The 19,793-nt window shown below is 40.5% G+C and overlaps 1 protein-coding gene across 1 annotated transcript; it reads right to left on the bottom strand.

The window, feature by feature from the left end:
* Nucleotides 1-354: 354 nt before the first annotated feature.
* LOC137878251 (1-phosphatidylinositol 4,5-bisphosphate phosphodiesterase delta-3-A-like) lies at nt 355-19,451 on the bottom strand. Its single transcript, XM_068718472.1, has 15 exons — nt 18,862-19,451; nt 11,581-11,748; nt 7,966-8,194; nt 6,814-6,943; nt 6,026-6,251; nt 5,044-5,245; nt 4,783-4,927; nt 4,350-4,502; nt 4,099-4,251; nt 3,846-3,996; nt 3,580-3,696; nt 3,158-3,336; nt 2,341-2,476; nt 1,889-2,038; nt 355-1,799 (listed from the first exon to the last, which is right to left on the bottom strand). Exons 1-15 carry the CDS (start codon nt 18,950-18,952, stop codon nt 1,657-1,659), a joined length of 2,373 nt encoding a protein of 790 aa, XP_068574573.1. The 5' UTR covers nt 18,953-19,451; the 3' UTR covers nt 355-1,656.
* Between the last annotated feature and the right edge of the window lie 342 nt (nt 19,452-19,793).

Raw genomic sequence — 19,793 nt, 5'->3', positions numbered from 1 at the left:
TTTAGGGAGACCATTTGCACCTGTAGATATGGTGTGCTAATAAGAATTTACTACCGGACAGTATATTTTGATTGACTCAAAACAATTCCCACGTTATAAAGTGACGTGGCCTTGGCCTACATGCAGTTCACTGGCCCTCTGGATCTTCTGCAGATTATCAGCTTGCAAGGAGTTTAGCTGCTCAGATACAAAAATTAAATGCAAAACCAAATGTGATGTGGAGATATTCATAAATATTCTCTATCCTGCAACACCCGCCCCTCTACACACACACGCACACACACACACACACACACACACATACTCTGTCTCTCTCTTGATCACGTATGCAAAAATGACAACAAAACACAGCAATGTGTTATTAGTGCTTTTATGAAAACAGTATTTTCTCTTGCATACATAATACCAACTGCCATTCACACAAAAGAGGCTTTACGCTTTAACACTGCAAAGTCATACTGCACCATTTGTTACATGCTATTGAAATCCATCCGGATCATATATGCTGTTATTACAGTAATCCATGTGCAGCACCTTTCATTACTGCACCATCTTATTATCAGGGAAGTTCCTTATAAGAACATTAAATGATTCACTGTAGCCTAAAGTAATCGGTGGTTGTGTAAGATTGTTGCAATTAGTGTTTAACCACAACTTTGAGATTTGATTGTCAGGATGATAATTGGCTACACAAATAATTACGCAGGGATGTTAATAGAAAAGAGGCAAAGGAGGCTTCAAGCAAATATCACTAACATATAAACACTTATTTTAACACGTGTGAAATGATGCTGGAGCAAATACAACAAGTGACATTTGTAATAATGTTAAGTTAAAGTTAATACTGTTTATATTTCAAGTTCATTTGTAAGTTGTAGAAATATATTGTCATAACATTAAAAGTGCCAAGTATCTGAAGTATCAAGTAAGACTAAATTAATAAAAAATGTCATAATTTGTTCATCCTTCATGCATAAAACAAACTACGACAATCTCTGAAACATTATTAAATCTGTATTCATCGCAATTAGTGTTAAACAAACAAACAGTATGTAATTAATAAAACAGTAATATTTATAATTTCAATCACATGCTTGGATTCCCACTTATAACACTTACTGAATGAGACAGCATCAGTTAAGTAAATGTTGTTTCATGTTAAAATATCCTCATTCTTTAAGTTTAAGTCAAATACTGTGTAAAAATGTTAAAATACTTCTAAAATATAAAAGGATGAATTAACAAATCTTCAGTCCAACAGATTGTTGGATAGCCACCTACACATGAGACTAAACAACACTAAAATTAATTTTGTAACGAGTCCCATATTGGTGTTTTTCATGAACCACAACCCTCGGTGCCCTGTTTCCAGAGCACTCAGCACTGACAAGACCAGACTCTCCCACAGTGTATCATGGATTCATTATCCTGAGGCACTTCATTTGCTAAGAGCTAGCGCGTTTCCTCATCTCTGAAAAACAACATCTCTCCTCCTGTAGTGGGAAGTGGCTGAGTGTAAATTGGGCCACTTGAGGTCTGGACTGGGAGATCGGCTGGCAGCAACAACAGCAGTTTCTCTCTGCTCACATTCAGAGCTCCTTTTCCAAAGCCCTTTGTAGTCAGAAAATGCAGCTTTCCATCTAGTTCAGATGCACGTCATGCCTTGCCTTTGGCAATGGCCATACGCTCGGACACAGTTTTGACGGGAACTCCTTTGCGGGTCACTTTTACATGGATGAAGAGGGTGGCGGGGGACAGACTGGAACCATCTGCCTTCAATAAATGAACATGTCGATAACCTGAGAAGAAAGAGTATATCACACACACATCACAAACACGCCACAGTGATGACTGGTCTATAATATGCACAGTGGATCTTTATGAGCACCTGTTCGTAGGCTTATGAAAGGTAAAGTGAACTGCCCCACAAAGTCATTTTTGGCAGTGTGATCATGGTCTTCCACGACAAACCGCACCAGCGCCAGTTCGGGGACCTGCAGCTGGAAGCTCAGAGTGCAGTCCCATCGTGGGTTGAAACCTGTAGAGGGCGCACAAGAGCCATAAATACATCATCCGGTAATGTACCTCTCAAACAAACTAATCATGGTCATAGATAGGAAAGGCTCCTACAAAAGACCTGTGCAGCTTAATGCTGTCATCTGTTGCCTCCTGCATGTACATCATCAAAAATCAGCATTACAGCATACAGTAACATTATTTCATAGCAATAATAGATTTGCATAAAAATGCAGTATTAGCTATCTGCTTAGAACATTTATACAGACAATAACATACGATTGACACTTAAATGTCATTTGATTTGTGATGTTTCAGAGTTACCATTGTTGTCAATGCGGTGGGTTTTGTCTCTTGCATTATCAATAGCCACCCCATGAATTTCAACCCACACTTGTGGGTCCACAATGGAGCTGGCCTTCTCCGTGTTGATTTTTGGCAGCTGCTGTGCAGATATTATCTGAAAAGCAAAATTGAATGAATGTAATACATTTGTTTATTACTTTATTTTCTTTAAATACTTTATTGTATTGTATATATTGAGCATTTTCCATACTTAATATTTTTATTTTACTGTGTAACTTCATTTGCTGCTGCTACAAACAAATTTCCCCCGGGGATAAATAAAGTATACATCTATCTATCTATCTATCTATCTATCTATCTATCTATCTATCTATCTATCTATCTAATTAGTCAATTTTCATATCCAAGTCAAATTTATTTTATTGGTATAGCCCAAAATCACAATTATGCCTCAAAGGGCCTCACAATCTGGGCAGCATACAACTCCCTCTATCTTTAGAACCTCATTTCAGAGAAAACGTGGAAAAAAATACTTTCAATGGGAAAAAATTAAGAAATCTCTGGAAGAGCTACAGAGGAGGAATACCTCCTGCAAACAGTGCTAGTAGTAGTCAGAAACAACAACAGTACAATTACACTATAGAGGAGCACAAACACAATACTAGGTAAATAAAGTGCAAACATACATAAATACTTCTGATCTAAATGAACAAAGTATGTGAAAACTGGATTCCAGTATGTCAACATCTAATTACATCTAATTATGACTTTTAAGATGGATTTGAATCAGCCAATCAGAATTTGCTGCAACACTACTCACTAGGTTACCACTCACTCGTATAGTCAGCTGCGTGGGGATGTGACCGGGGCCTCCACCCGTGATCTCTGGGTTAAAGTCGGAAGTTGGGCTGCACAGGAAGTCCGGTTTAAGAACGTATCCACAGCGCCCATTGGGGAGGAAGCGACCCTGGTTCAGGTCCATCTGCTCCCCGGAAGTCTGGAAGTTCAGAGCCACTGAACAGCACAGAGAGTGGAGTCAGTGACACGGCAAGCCTGATCACACGACGAAAATCATTAAAGCACCGGTGAATGTTGTCAGTCAGTAAAAGCCTTGTCTTATGATGTAGCAGCAATTTGCAGAAATTAGTCAGGAAAACATTTCTTTGGCACTTACTGACCACATTATGTGTTTCAAATGAATTGCCTTAATGTGCTGCCATCAGAACAGCATCCAAGCTTCTAGTCTGGAGTACTAACCCATCTGGCAGCCACCGTTCCACATTTCCTGAGGATCATAGTTGGATGATTGGAGGCGCTGGCCGGAGGGGTAGATCCGGCTCAGCTGCCTGCTGTTGTGTCTCACAAAAAGCTTTCCTGCGAATGAAAAGAAGAAATCCACATGCCATGATACACTGGAGGCTGATTATATTTTGTGTAGAATCAGCTGCAGTAAAGCAATGTCAGAAAATCATTTTGACTTTTCTCTATGTAATGTCAAGATGCAATTATTTCCATTGTTGTACCCGAGTCTTTGATGAGCCTGAGGGCATCATTTTCAGAGAAGGAGGACATTTCATTTGAAGGTTTTTCAGACACATTTTCAAAGCCACGGAAGGGGACACTTCTGCAGTACACCACCAGCTCTGACAGCTCTGGGCTCAGTTTAGAACAGACCTGAGAAGGGCAAATACAAACATTAAAGAAAATGTTATGCGATTATCTAAAAATTCACTTTAACAGCTTCTCAGGCTTAACGACAAGTCTTGCTGAACTGACCTTTGCAGGATCCTTCTTGGGGGTGTTCTTACTGCCGCTTGCTGGTTCATCTTCAGAGCTTGAGGAGAAGCTTGCACAGCTGCCGCCCTTGCCCAGCTGACCCAAGTGAGGAATCAGCTTCTTCCCTTTCACCAGAATACGCCCCTTCAGCTCCTGCAACAAAGGTCATTAGAACAAATTACTGCGTTAGAAAACCAGACAGCCAGATGTCTTTGAAAAAGGATCTAGCAGTGTGTTGGTGTGTGTTGTACCTCGGGAGAAGGCAGGTCCTGCAGCGGCTGGTCACTGAGCGGCTTGGTGAGCAGTTTGCTGCCCAGGATGGTGCGAAGGTGCGTGGCCATGACAGCCTGCTGCTCCACAGAACAGTGGTTCTCCAAGGACAGGATTAGAGGATATGGTGACGCCTGCAGGGAGAAACACAGGAAAAACACATATGCTGTGCCATTCAAATGCAATCAGATCGCATGATAGCTATGCAGGACCTAACGCTGCAATGCTATACTATGTCAAAACCAAAATACCGTAGGGTTACCACATAACTAAGTATGCAACCACAAGAAGCACAGCGGGCCGTGAAAGCAAGAAGGCTGACTGACTACTCACTTATTTCATTAGCAGTATTGAGGAGCAGCGAGCATACTGTCATAGCTGAGGATTTACACCATCCAATCAAGTTCCTCTGACCTTAAAGGCGTACTGGACGATGGTTTCTATGACCTCCTTGAAAGGCACTTTGGAGGTGAGAGTGTGGCCATGGTAGATGACAGGTTCACCTTTATCTCCATCCCAGCAGTCCAGCTCCACGCAGCGACAGCCTTGATTCAGAGCCCTGTCAGTGAAAGACACGTACTTGAAGAGCATTCAAATGAAGAACACCTCAATAGGTTTTGATCATGCTAAAATATGTGCTGTTTGATGACGGTTTTTGAGTCTCTGTCGGAGTACCTGATGTACGGCTCAGTGCTGCTGGCGCCGGTGACTTGGTCCTTGGTAAGGTAAGTGTTGTGCGACGAGGAGATGAAGTAGTGGGCCAAAGGGCGGCTCATGTTCTGGTAGACTCTGGCATGGTCGGGATTAACCACATCGTTCTCCCGGGACAGCATGTACATGGTGAAACCATTCTGGGTCATGAAGTGGTTCTTCTGAGCTGCAATAAATGGCAAAGTGTTTAAAGAGTCTTTTAGCAACTTCAACAAAAAAGATTTAAACGACATGAATTAGGACCCTGGTACAAGAAAGAAAAGCAAGGACAAGAGAATGTTTACACTAATCACAGCTTCATTCTCTCACACGGATTAAGCTAAACAGTCTAAATATTGTTGAAATCATTCATCATCTGGTCTTCAGCTTACCAAACGCCTCACTCATTTAGTTAAAGTTAAGTTTTACTTAAAGCGAGACAATGTAACTTTTGAGAGAAAAAATTATGTGTTCTTCCACTTACAAATACAAATCAAATTCATGAGAAACAAAACATATTGCTCAAGTCAACAATATTGTTTGCTATCATTTATTTATGCACAAGCCATTTTAGGCCATTTTGTCTCTCAGTGAACATAACTTACTCTCATTTGTTTGCTTTGAACTGGTGCTAATAAATAAAACTCAGATCTCTGACACCTTTTTCCTTGGATATTCTGTTAATACAGTTTGAGTTGTTGTAGGTGGCATTTTGTTACATTTCATTGCAGATATCGATCGTGCTAACTACTTAGTTCTTCCTTAAAATAAACCACTTTAACTGCTGGAAACATAAAAGCACATCACATTATTGCACAGCAGCAGAGGATTTTTGCCTCAGTGTTTAGAATAGCAAATGCCTTCACAGGTATAAGCTGAATCACTTTTGTCATTTTATCACAGTGTTTATATGAAATTGTTGTGTGCTCTTTCTTTAAAGCCTTTAATAACTGCTTTTAGGACCTACCCCAGTCATTGAGCTCGTAGGTGAGTGTGAGGCTCTGAGCATGATTCAACGAGGCATCTTCTCCTTGGTCTCCCAGGAAGTCTCGCAGCTCAGCAGTGGCGAGCACACAACCATTACTTGAATAGTGTCTGAAGACTGCGTCCAACTCGGGCCGTCGCAGAAGCTCCCTGCAGAACTCCTCAATCTCTATATGATCTAGACGACCATCACAGGATCTGTCACACCTCTGGGATGCGAGGGGATAGGGAGGAGTTAAAAAAAATGACACAAATCGGACACACACAGAGACACATGGCAAACACAGTATGCTTTTATTTTGAGAATGCTTCAAATTCCCTGTGATGAAAGCATCTCCATAAGAAATCAAACCCAGCTGTGTGTACTTACATTCAAAATACGGGTACTTGGGGATGTTTGGTATTGGGAATTGCATCGGGACGGAGCATAAAAACCAACAATTCAGCTATAATGGAGAGCTGGGGGACATAGCAGGCGGTAATGCCCCACAATAAAGAAAAAGCTGGGGCTTGCTTTGTTGAGGGGAAGACAAGAGGGAGGTGGACGGGGGTTGGTGGTTGGCTTGCCGCTGGCTTGGTAATTGAACACAGACTCTAGACTCCAGGTTGTCACAGTAAACTGACACTAGCAAAAATATCACCTACTCTATATTTTTTAGCCGTCAGTCTCTCTTTCCTTTCAATCCTTTCGGTCTTCAGCTCGCATAAATTACAGCAAAAGAGGATAATTTACAGTTGCTAAAGAATGAAGATACACAGGATGATCCTGACCTTGAATAAACAGCGGGCATACTGCTCACTCAGGTCAATGTTGATCATCTGGAGCAGCCGTTTGACCTCATCATAGCTCATCTTGCCGTCCTGGTTCTGATCCGCTCGCCTCAGGTAGCTTCGGATCCAAGTGTGGAGGGTTAAGGAATACAACCTCAAATCAATTGAGGCAGTCCTTGGGTTCATAATGTGCACAGATACATTTAAATCTGACAAGTTTCTGTTATTCAGCGTTCCTCCTTGATATAGATGGGGGTGGACAAAATAATAGAAACCGTCTGATGCCATACAATTGAACAGCAACACCAACTGCAGCCTCAGAAATTATCATAAAGTTAAATAAGCACAATTGTAACCTTCATGAAGGTAGGTTCTATTGCAGAGCTGTTGTGTTAAACTGCTTTGGTTTTAGCTATGTGTACCTAATAAACTGGCATCTGAGCATATCCTGAAAGGCATAATCCATCTTTTGTTGATTGTTTAACTTGTGAGCACAAAGTTCAATTTAGCTGTCGCCTCAAGATCTACAGTATTATATATAAATGAAATGATAAACACCAGTGAAGAGGCTCTTTGTTGTTTGCTTGGAGGGATGCACTTACAATTTTTAATGACACCTAGCACTTTTACCTGAATAGAAATTTTCAGTAAATCATTCTGGACAAAAGTGTCTATCAAATAAATGAAGTCTAATGTAACTGCATTAAGGAGTTGATAGCAACATAAGGTTAATTATAGTTCGTCACCTGCATGTGCACCGAAAGCCCACACATACACCGTTCAAGATAAACATCACCCAGGCTGCTTTATGAAACATAATAGACGAGATAACAAGATAATTGCCCTGATGATTTATATGATATATATATATAACTAAAATAACTAAAAATAGATCAACAGAGAAGCAAAGTGATGATCTTAATGGTTTACTCTACCTGATACAGTCATATTATCCGCTGGCTATGAGGGACTGTAACTAACAGTAATAGTCAGACTATATTTAGACATGACATTTTTTCCTAGTTCTTACTGCTCACTTTAGCTATGCTGTGGACGTGGGATGGCACATGTGACAGCAGAGTCAGTCGCCATAGCAATGCTGCCTTAGCTACAGTATATTTATTCTGGCATATTAGAAATTGGGCAGGATATTGGTCCAGTTTTTGCTTCTGAGTCATGTCGGCCACGTGCTCCTTTAAAGTGCGGAGCCCTCGCACCCAGCGCTGCGCATCATCCTCACAGGGGCACAGCAGGTCCAGGCTTTTCCTGGCACCTCTGAAGACCACTGTGAAGCACTTGCTCTCCGGCACCGACCCGCTCAGCCGCCTCAGCGCCTCAGACTGGCAGCCTTCACGCACGCACTCCACTTCTGTCACTGCAACTGGAGGAGGAGAGGGAAAGAAAAGTTCTTGTGTTGTTGAGTAAACACAGCTCTGCCACAAGGAGTGAAGCAGCTAAAGGTCAAACGTCATTTCCTTTTAGGGATTCATAAGTCCCACAAAGCAGAGCGCCATAGCAACAGGATTGTAAAGTATAACATGCACCTTAATGGGTTTTATACTAGTTATTATCTCAACATGGTGGCTGTAAATGATAATTTGGAGGGTTGATTTATGGAGTATTAAAAAAAAGCAAGATTGAGTCTACAGCCATGTTGTGAGGTTGTGTTGGCTAAATGCTAACATCAGCATGCTAACATGCTCATAATGGCATCTATGTCGAGCATGTGACTTTTGCTAATTAGCTCTAAACACAAAGTACAGCGAAGGCTGCTGTGAATGTCATTAGTTTTGCAGGTATTTAGTAATAAACCAAAGCTAAAGCTGTGAATAAAAAAATCAGTTGGTAACTATTTTAACTATTAATCGTTTCACGCATTTTTCAAGCAAAAATGGCAAATATTTGCTGCTTGCTTTTTATCATACAGTATGACAATAAATAAAACATTATTTTGGTTTTGGACATCACTTCGGGCTCTGGGATGTTGTGAGTATTTTTCACTGCTGTTGATGTTTCATAGACTAAATGATCAACAGTGAAGTAATTGTTAGTTACAGATCTAAACCCAGGTATTGTAAACATTAAATGTACCTGATGATGGCGCCCAAAGAAAAGTCAGGGGATTACCAGAGATGTCTTACTTCAGTCTGGACCATAATGGTGGACTGACAGACAGACTGACATCCCCACATAAATTATTCTAGCAAGGCAGAAAACATATTTCTACTTTTTTATCTAGGAATAACTGTTTTTGAAAGAGGCCAAAAAGGTTGAGCTCTACAACTTCATGTGATCTGATTTCATATTTGCTGGTGAGTCTGGGAAACACTTTTTGCCCAGAGAAGACAGCCAAACACACAAACACTGGCTTCTAGCTGATCCTAACACAACAACTTTATTCAATACAGGATCTTGTCTATTTCTGCACTGGGATGCCTGCTGTGTAGTGATCCCTCAGTTGTGTAGTAAACTCAACTGAGAATGAGGCTATTGCCTGACAATAGCCTCATTCTGTTGCAGAAGGTCATAAAGCCTCTGTATTCCACCTCTTCAAAATTACTTCACATTCCTCTTTTGTGGTTATCCCAGAGACGTGGTAAAAAGGACAAGAATGTGGGTGTGTGTGCATGTGTGTGTGGTTTACAAAAGGACAGCAGAAGTGTGAAGTGTTGTTTTCAATGCCAAGTGCTTAAGAGCATCAGAGGCAGCGCTGAACTGCACAGTGCCAGATCACACTGGACCTGGAGAACCGCCTTGCGCTTGGAAAAGAGGAACCAAGCCAATCCTTCATCCTGGATTCACACAAACACGCACTTAAAACACAAACAGATATGCTCCCCAGCAGCCTGCCAGCGCAGCATTATCGGTATCTGTCTGAAGAGGCCCGGCTGTCCTCACACTATTTGTTGACATCATTGTAAGCAGTGCTACATGTGGCAACTCGACCACTCTGTGTCTATTTCTGGAGTTACAATCAAGACGGCCTTCACCAAACCAAACCTGGCAACCCAATCACCCTCCCTCCCTGTAAGGCTAGCTTGGGGCTAGCATTAAACTGCTCTTCAACATCAGGAAGAAGGGCACAAACAGGTGGAAGGTGGGGGAGCTAAAACGTCCAGCAACAAGGAAGAAAATAAAGAGGGTGAGAGAGATTTATCACCCACCCAGCTTGCAGTAAATTTTCATTCCAAGAGAAGATTTAGCTCCAAAAAAGTGCTATGTAAAGAAAATTTGAGATAACATAAGTGCCCTGTACTTTGGCATTCTCTACAGAGTCTAATCTCTTTTGTTTGAATGCCTTTTCTGTCAATACGAGGGAGGTGAAATGCCTCTGCTGGGGTTAAATAAGCTAATATTGCTCTCTAAAAACCACCATTTTCTCTGCATTTATATTGTTTTTTTATGATTAACATCCCCATCAGGTGTAATGTCTCCGTCTCCCTGTTTAATGACTCTTTCAAGCATTTGCGTTCATGTAAGTCACTGGTGTAACTTGGACACAGTGTGCCATTGCAGATAAGACATAAATGGTAGTTTAAAACAATGGGGGATTTGAGAACAAAAATTAGTGTGAGGCCCGATATTACATTTTATGTGCCTCGTATTTCCTCACTGAGATTATCTGTGCCATTTATAGTTTAATTACTACCGTTTTGCACTGTTTCGGATTTTTCTTTACAAAGTCAGTCCACAAGAAAGAAAGAAATCTCAAATTCACTTATTCTTATCTAGCCATGCAGATAGTTTTACTGAAAACATTGTAAGATTTCTGTCACTACCAGTGAGTGTGGAAAATACAAAAAAAACACTGAATCATCACTATCAAGGAAGTTATAGATTATTGGTTTAGTGCAGCAATTTATGTGTTTTTTGGTATACTAATATTATTATGGAAAATACGATGGCCAATGTAGTCCGAATGTATTATTTTCTAGATGATATCAATTTATATAAATGAAGAATATGGAATTTATTTAAATTGCAAATGCTTTAAAAAAAAAAACGAAAAAAAACCCCGCATTTGCAATCAAATATTACCTTCCCACAATTAGAGTAGCCCAGTCATACAGGATGACCACCAGAGTTCATTGTGGGTCACCTTCTCACCCATAACATTAAATGACAGCTTAGCAAAGCAGAAGTGAGCCAGCAGTCTGGACCTGACTCTTCACAAGTCCAGATTTATGAATCAGTACATAAACTATACGTGATTATTGTTTAGCCAGATTGCAGAGCCCATGATTAGTCTCCTCACTTGCAATGGAAACAAACAGCCCTATAATAAAGCAAAGTATGAGATCAAGCCAAGATAAAACAGCTCAACAACCCTGAACAATAAGCTGGCGCCCTGACTCACGTCCCAGTCTGTACTGGGCTGGTGGAAGGCCTGCTGATCTTCCTCTACATTGCACCCCTGTGGATAAGTTTCCTTTCAGGCAAAGCCGTTTTCCTCTAATCTGATATCGCTCAAGTTTTCTCTTTTAAAACCAATTTCTATTCATGAGCACTTTTGCTTTCAGAGCTATACTTCTCCTCCTTAACCCGCCTCACTTCTTATAACTAACTTCTTGGTCCTTTGCCTCTTTTTCACCTTTACCCTCCCTCCTCGTCTACTCAAGCCAGACCACACACACACTCTCACACACACACACACACACACACACACACACACACACACACACACACACACACACACACACGTACAAATACACTGTGCTCTCCATCCCACTCTCCCTGTTCTTAAAGCTAAGTTTCAGTTGTACTCACATGTCTGCTGGGCTTTGGCTTTGCGGGAGCTCTTGGTGGATTCACACCACACAGTGAGTCCGTCATCCATCAGCCGCAGGTTTCGGCTCTTCTGCCACCTCGAAGAGCGAACTTTCACCATGTTGCAGCCCTGCATCATCACGCGTACGTCCTCATTGTCCAGCAGCCCTGGAGCACACACACACATGAAACAAACAGGAAGTTTACTGTAAAAACAAACTGTGATTCAGTTTGACATTGTGTCATCAGCAAGGGGTTTGTCTTGGGTTTGAGCCATTTTATTGTGTCGACATACAAGGACATAAGGTTTCTAAAAACATTTCTAAACGTAACGTAATAATCTCTCTTGGGAAGTTTCTAGGTAAATCCTAATCTTTTGTCGCCATCTGTAAGGTTAACAAGGCTATGCTAGCACCTCTGTGAGGCTGTGATCAGCCACAGTGTTGCTTTGTGCTAAATGCTAACATGCTCACAATGACAATGCAAGCAAGTTGATGTTAAGCAGGTATAATGTTTACCATGTTCGTCATCTCAGTTTAGCATGTAAGCATGCTGACATATGCTGATTAGCAAACAGTGCAGCTGATAGTGTTGCATGTCAAGGGTCAGAGAGTGACGTTTCTGCCCCTCTCTAATGCCACTTCACGAAACTTGATTATTATTTTTGTCTTTTTCAAGAGCTTGGTGGTGGATGTTGCTTTTTAAAACGACTAACTCTCATACATCAATACCCCCCCCTCAAAAAACCTTGTTGACTGTATTTGTCAAGCCAACCTCACACATACAGTCAACACTGCTGCTTATACCCTAAACCCAAAGGCTGTGTTTCATATACAAACCTCAGAGGAAATTACCTGTGCTAAAGGTTTCAGTGTGCTGAGTGAAGCTGCCGAGGATTGTATAAAAAAGTGACTCAATGTTTCAACAAAGCAATGTTTCTCTGTGCATGTTCTTAGAGCCTAGACTTTATCAAAATGAAAAACGTACTTAAAGAATAAAACTGAGAGAAATCGAATGCTGAGATGTGAATCAGCCATGATAATTTGTAGATTTATGTCTCTATTGGGACAGTATCAGGCCAACAGGCAGTATTTGCCTGGCTGTACCGTTCATAGTAGTTCTCCCTAGGTATTACCATCACATGGAAATTGAATCAAGAAGCTAAAAGAAATGCAGAGCCTCAGACCAGAGGTATTATCATTATTTGTTGTCAGCAATGAAAGGATCAGGGCAAGTTATAGGATAAAATAAAAGATCAAAGCAGGAGGCATGGTGGACACGCAACACAGGTTTAAGTTCAGAGTCGACAGTAAGTTAACGTCCAGTCATGTGGTATCACTGAAACACAGAAAAGAAAACAAGTAACTATGTAGGCTACTGCTGTTTGGTACATTTCCTATAACTTGTTAAAAAAACATAAACATTTTATGATCAATCAAAAAAACAAATACTTGCACAAGATACAATTAATTTGAATTTACAAGTACCACTTTTCCATGAGCTGGTTTTGTTTACATCTTAATTAAATAAGGACTAAAGTAGAGCTCACATGATTAGTCAATTAATCTATTAGTCAGTGAACATAGAACTCCATTGGCCTCTGAGTGGTGACGAGAATTTTTGACTTTTCTCTGACATTATATAGACCAAACATTTAGATGTCATACAAATCATACAAAACAACGTGCAAAATATCCGAGAATGAATTAAATTGCCTGCTGCAGCTCTAATCTAAAGCTAAGGATGATTTTGGATGGCCGGGTTGAAGATGAAAGGACAAGCGAGGAGTGTTTACACACTAGTTCAAACATGACAGACCCACGGACGACTGAGGGTGCAATCCAATACTGTGGAGTGGTCAAATGTAAAATTATGTAAAATGTGCTGATTTTTGTGAATACTTCTACAATTACATATTTTGTAAAGTTGTATGGAATGTTTTTTTCAAATTATGTGTGAAATGAAGACACTGTTTTTAATATTTAGTTTATTATTTTAATACATTTTAGGTTCTTTAGGACACATTTACTGATTTATCTTGGTTAGCTTTTTGGGGGGCATTTTTGCCGTTATTTTATAGTAAAGGGAGGGGTTCATGACATGTGTTAAAGTCCCCAAGCTGAAGTTCCCCCACAACAAAGACGGATGCTTTCAAATAACTATGAAAATGCTTAAAACTGGTGGGACAGTTTGCAAATTGACATTTTGCTTAAGAGGTGTAAAATTTGTCAAAAGCTTTTAATGGTAAAATCAATTTATTTTTTAGAGGTCTAGTTAAGTACTTGGTTACTTAAGCTGTAGTTGCAGGATTTTGTCATAATAACTTAAGTGTTAATAAAGCACATTCAGCTATGCCTCATTGCTTCTTTTGTGGGGATGAATGGGGCCTCTCACAGAGCATTTTCTCTTTCAGGACGTTTCAAAGGAAAAGTCTAAGCAAACTCTCACTCTTGTTGAATTATTCTTCAGGATTTAGTCTCTTCTGCTCACCTACAAAGATTTGTCAAGACACAGTTGGCAAAGTTCCTTTAACTTTCCTTTAAATCACAGTCCTCATGCTGTCAGTGCCAGTTGGCTAACAAACTTCCTCAGAGGGCCCCTGAAGCTCCAGCACAACAGAAACTGCTCTCAGCTCCCTCCCCCCGACTACAAACTGAGTGCAGCCGTGGATCTCTCCCCATCAGGGTCGAACACAAAGAAATCCCCCTACCAGCCCTCCATCCATAACAACCCTGTTTTTCCAAGCTGTTACCACATGCAAGGCATTCCCACAGGCGGAGTACATGCAGATTAACTGCAGGTCACTGACCATGCTAAACTGCCCAAAGAACCGTAACTGCCTCAGTCTCAACCCGCGGCTTCATCTTGTTATTGCCTCTCCAGCCAAATCCACATTCTTGTTTTCCTACCTGCTTCGTTTTAATATCTAACAGAGCAAGTGAGCACAAGCCTGAAAGGGTTGGCCAATCCACAGCTTGTTTAAACAGAGGCACATTCACATTTTATACACTCCTGAAAACCTCTTTATTTAAGGGTGTAAATGGAGGGTTGGGCATGATTCTTAGAACTGAATCGTGTTTTTGTTTTCACTGTCTCCTGCAGAAAATCTGGTTGACATCCCCTTCATCAGATGGTCAAAGCTCGATGCCGACTGGCTAGCAACCATGCTGATGTATGTTATTGCAAGCATTTCAACACAGCACAGATATTATAAAAGCTGCTGAATTAGCAATGTGGGAGTGGAAAGAGAGTTAAAAGAGTATACAACCCTGCTAGCTGCCAACCCAGCCCAGCAGTGCTTTGAGCTAAATGCTAGCACCAGCATGCAAACATGCTCTAACTGGCAATGCCAACATACTGATGTTGAGCACATGTAATGTTTATCATGTTAAACATCTCAATTTAGCACAAAAATAGCATGCTAACATAGCACTAAACAAATTACAGAGTACAGCTGAGGTTGATGGGAATGACATTAGTTTTAAAGGTGTTTAGTGATAAGAATGATTTTGACCTAACAAGGGTGCTAGAGGAAATGTTAGCCACACTAGCATCTCTGTGACTTTGCACAGCCATGTTTTGAGCAAAATGCTCACAGTGACAATGTTAACATGCCGATGTTTCACGGGTCTATTGTTTACCATCTTTACCATCTTAGTTCAGCATATGCACGTGTCATGCCGCCAGCATTTGTTTGCCATAAACACGAAGTATAGCTAAGGCTGAGTAGTTTTGCAGGGATTCCGGTCAATAACAGTACTGGATTTAATTTTCACTATAATGATGACACTATATGTAAAGCTAAGGTATCCCCAAAGTGATTATAATTCATCCTGTGAAGGACATAAACTTCTGCACCAAATTGAATGTCATCGAACATCTATCAAATAGTTGTTGAGACATTTTACCTAAAAGCACAAATGTGAACCTCCGCGCTAGAGTAAAAGTCAAAGGTATTCATCGTCTGGGAACCCTACTATTCATTGTCTGTACAAAAATTGGTGGCAATCTGTTCTGACAGATGTTGGGAAAATTCACAGGATAAGTGAAGACCTGCTGTCTGAGCTAGAGGAAAAGTCAGTCCAGTCGGTCATGAACGTCTCATCCAAAAGTTGCTAGTAGTATTTCAGTCTGGACCAAAGTGGTGGACCAGCTGACCGACAAACCATCAGAGAGCTAAAAACTTGTAACACAGCGCTATGTGAGAACAACTGGCTAAAATAAAGAAAAAAAACACTGCTGAATCAGCTGTGAGAAAAAGAAAAAAAATTCAAATCAGTCCCATAAGGAATATTTCTCTGAGGGTACGTGTGTCTACACTGTGAGCAGCGGGAGCGCCGTCAAACTGAGAGGAGGATCAGAAAGAAAATAACCATATCAGCTGGTCAGCATTAGATCGTGTCTGCATGAGTCCTCTTCACTCACACCCACATACCAGCTCCTCCTGGGACACGGTTCACGTTTCTCTCAGCATAACAACTGTCACGAGAGTCAGCTAGCAAGGATTCTACACTTGCATAAAGATAGAAAAGTTAGGGTGTTGCTGACATGATACGGGAGAAGGGTCAATTCGATTTTCTTAATTCTGTCTCACAGCTGTCCCCACGAGACAGGTCCAGCTTTTAATGAAAATGATGATAACCACGGTTAAAAGGTGATCTGAGGAAAGCTTAACAATAAGATGATTGTACTTTGGAGTTGTGACACTCAGCAGCTGATCTGAGAACATATTCCCAAGAAACAAACTGAGTGTTATTTTGAAATGAAGAATTACTACCAATGTTTCTTTTTTGGGACAGCACACTGTTGAGCATGAAGGCAAAATACTGAATACAAAGAGGCAGCCTCTTTGTATTCAACTGAAAATGAGCAGCACTCAGTTTTAGCATTCTCTTTGTCTTTCATAATGAATTCATTCATTTACTAATTAGTAAGCAGGATATGAACACAGAGTGAGGAGTCCATAAACAAGGAACTAATTGTTGTGTAAGACTCTTTTCTTTTGGATTGTTCATATCATGCTGAATTAAATATTTTGGTGTAAAGAAAAATTGGATTTTCTACGTGTTCAAGTTTGCTACAATGACTTAAAAGCCTGAAAAAGAAGACAAGATGGAAGATTGAATTAGTATGTCCCTACTATGTTGGTCTGTGTTGTTCACAATAACTTTTCTAATCAGTTTACATAACATTAGGAAAAGCCACTAATACATCAATTTGGGTTTCTCTCTCTCTCTATTATTAGTATTGTTTGAAAATGTAGCATTCTGGATCTGGTTTCATATGAATTTGTGGTGTTTTGCAAGCCTAAACCGATAAAGTTGTGTATTTTGTTTGTGTCTGTTGGTTCTCACAATAAAATAATTGCTGTGTTTCACCATCACAGCGCCGCAGAGCTCCAGAGTTGACAACACAGACAACAACCTCAGACTCTCTCTCTGAAACCAAATCCACAATCCCCCACAAGAGACGTCTGTGGCAGTGAATATATTTATCCATGTGTACATTTGTCTGATTTAAACATAGATTATCTCAAAATTAACAAACCTCAGGTTCACATGAACCTTTATCTGTAGGGAAAGGCTTACAGTCAGTGAGAAATCTTTGAACAATATAGTAAGACTACTCCTGTGACTCCACATGACACAAAATTCCACTCTTGGAAATGACAAAGGTACAGTGTGTGGCCTGTTTTCCATCTGAAGTAAGGATTAAAACGCAACTAAGACATGTTGGGTTGAAGGCCAACTGACTGATTTGTGACGACACATGGGGGTAAGGGGTCAGGGACGGGTGTCATCACTGGCTTCATTATTCAGTGTTAGTGGGACACTCGAATATAGATTCGACAGTCGTGCATTACATTTTCAGGCACAGAGATACAGTTTCATAACTCAAACATCAGTAATGCTTAAACAAGTGTCTGCATAATGTCAGTGTTTTTAACATAGTCTGCCGTGTCAATGCCACGGTCGGGATCCCTGCACACACACAGCTGTGAAAGCATGAAAAATAAGGGGTTCGGTGTTTTGTGATTAAACGTTTGGAGCAGGATTTTAGTTGTCAAACCAAATGTAATGTAACAAGGACACAAATAGTTCAGCAGCAGCAGCAGCAGCGAGAAGTTGTTCTTGATTTTAAAGAGTGATTTCTTGTTGGGTTTTTTAAAAACTTTGTGGTGGGGAAATACTGCGTGCTGTATTTTATTGTGAAATCATGGGTACAGTCATTGTATTGCCTGTATTTAAAATGGCCCGTATACAGTTCTCGGTATAGTTTATAAACAACTTCATTATTGATGTCATGCTGTTAACTGGATATTGTAAATCTCCCAAAGACCATAAAAAAAATACATGAAATCTACACTATTATTGTCTGCAAGCACAGTTTACATTTGTAGTAATATAAATAGGTCAAAACCGTGGTCCAGACTTCCAGACTTCCAGTGTCTTTTCAGAGATTCTGACAGGTGCTCTGTCGCTGCTCAGCAGGTGTCTATTTTGGGGCAAGGTGTCATGAGCCTAGAGTACTTAAGTGAAGGGAACAGCAGCCAATCAGTGTTGGGCTGAGAGATGGTAGGCTGGGGTCTGGTGAGGAGCCTGAATCACATCAGTGGGCTAGTGAAGGAGTTCAGCTCCTCATAAACACATGATCACTTGAACTACTCCCACACTGCCCAGGTTGGGTTCAGGTTGATGTGTCATTATCAGCTGGTTACCAGCAACAAAATTAAAACTGTTATTCATATGTCATAAACTGTTTTCGCTAATGAAACCCACTATATTACTTGATTGTTTTAACTTGGGAGGCAACTAGGTCACAAGCACATGGACAGACAGTAAATATACAGTCCTGAATGAGCAAACAATTGCTTAAGTTAAGACAAAAATAATCCTCACAAGTAATCAGTAGCTTGCAAGGAAAGTACCTGGTACCAAGGAAAATCTTATAATGTATTTAAAAAGGATGCAACGCTTAAATAAGTAATACAGCAATGGCATTGATAACTCAACACATACAAAATACCATGATAAAAACCTCTGTGACACTACTGAAGTACAACAGATATCACTCTAAAATCCTACTTAAATAGATGAATACATTATTTAGTTATCACTCATTAGTTATAATCACTCACACTCAGATAAGTACACACCAGGAATGTCGCGGAGCTGATACCACAGTAGGAAAAACACTGAACTCTGATATCCACATATTTAAGTCCTTGTTGTAACTTTGCGGGAACAGAGAGGAGCTTAAAACGTTTGGATGTTTCCTTACCGAGCCTCCTGATGGGGTCCGTCGCCTTCTCGGCCCCTTTCATCTTCTGCTCTTTGGGACTGGTGGCCGCTGACTTACCGCTGCCCAACATTGTTGCAACTCCGGCGAAAATAACCGCAAGCTGCAACTTTAAGACTCGAGACTTGCCCGTTGACTCGGGGATATAGTAAGTCCGGGAGCGTGCAGGTGTCTTCCTGCGCAAATTTGTGCTGTTCAAGAAAGGCCCCCACAAGGAGAGAGACAGCTAAGCGCAACAGTTACTCTTTTCCACATGTGTAGAGTCCCTCCCCGACGCTGCTCCCCATTTGCGTAATATCACTCCAAACAAGGCGCACACTTTACGCACTCCCACCTCCTCCTGCTGCCCCAACAAACCCCGAAGAACTGCACGAACCACATTGGGTAAGTTCGTGAACACGAGTACATGCACTCAAATAACGTACAATTTTCGGTAGGCTACTTGTTCTTTTGGAGAATTTAATTTCTCTTTTACTTTATACTTCTATTCCACTACATTTCAGAGGAAGATATTGTACGTTTTACTTCATTATTGTTGTTTTTTTTTATTATTTTAGCTGCTAATTGCTTTGCAAATTTGGATGATTAGCACAAAACATAATCAACAAATACATCATGGTGTATTATTATAGGTTAAGATAAGACTTTATTGATCGTTGGGGGTAAATTCACAAGCCTCCCTGCAGTTCATATAAAGTAATTCAACAAGCTCCGCCTATACCTGCTGCAGGCACACTTCAATGAACCAGTATTATAATATAACCTAAACCCAATCAATCCTCTTTTCCTCTGCATAATGGGTACTTTTACTTTTGGTACTTCAATTATACTTTGATGCTAATACTGCTAATTGTACATTTACATGAAATGTTTAATGCAGGACTTCTAAAGGTATATTTCGTCCACCACTGCAT

The sequence above is a fragment of the Cebidichthys violaceus genome, unplaced genomic scaffold (genome assembly GCF_023349555.1).
Source record: "Cebidichthys violaceus isolate CVI_PGR_0920_01 unplaced genomic scaffold, fCebVio1.0.p SCAF_23, whole genome shotgun sequence".
NCBI lineage: Eukaryota > Metazoa > Chordata > Actinopteri > Perciformes > Stichaeidae > Cebidichthys > Cebidichthys violaceus.
This window is presented reverse-complemented; position numbering and strand designations above follow the sequence as displayed.

Bases quoted from the DNA above. Each gene is read 5' to 3' on its own strand.
- LOC137878251 (XM_068718472.1), bottom strand. From the start codon at position 18,952: ATGTTGGGCAGCGGTAAGTCAGCGGCCACCAGTCCCAAAGAGCAGAAG. The intron at 8,195-11,580 runs GTGAGTACAACT...CTCCTCCTCCAG, and splicing joins AGCCAAAGCCCAGCAGACAT to TTGCAGTGACAGAAGTGGAG. The intron at 5,246-6,025 runs GTAGGTCCTAAA...CATTTATTGCAG, and splicing joins CTACGAGCTCAATGACTGGG to CTCAGAAGAACCACTTCATG.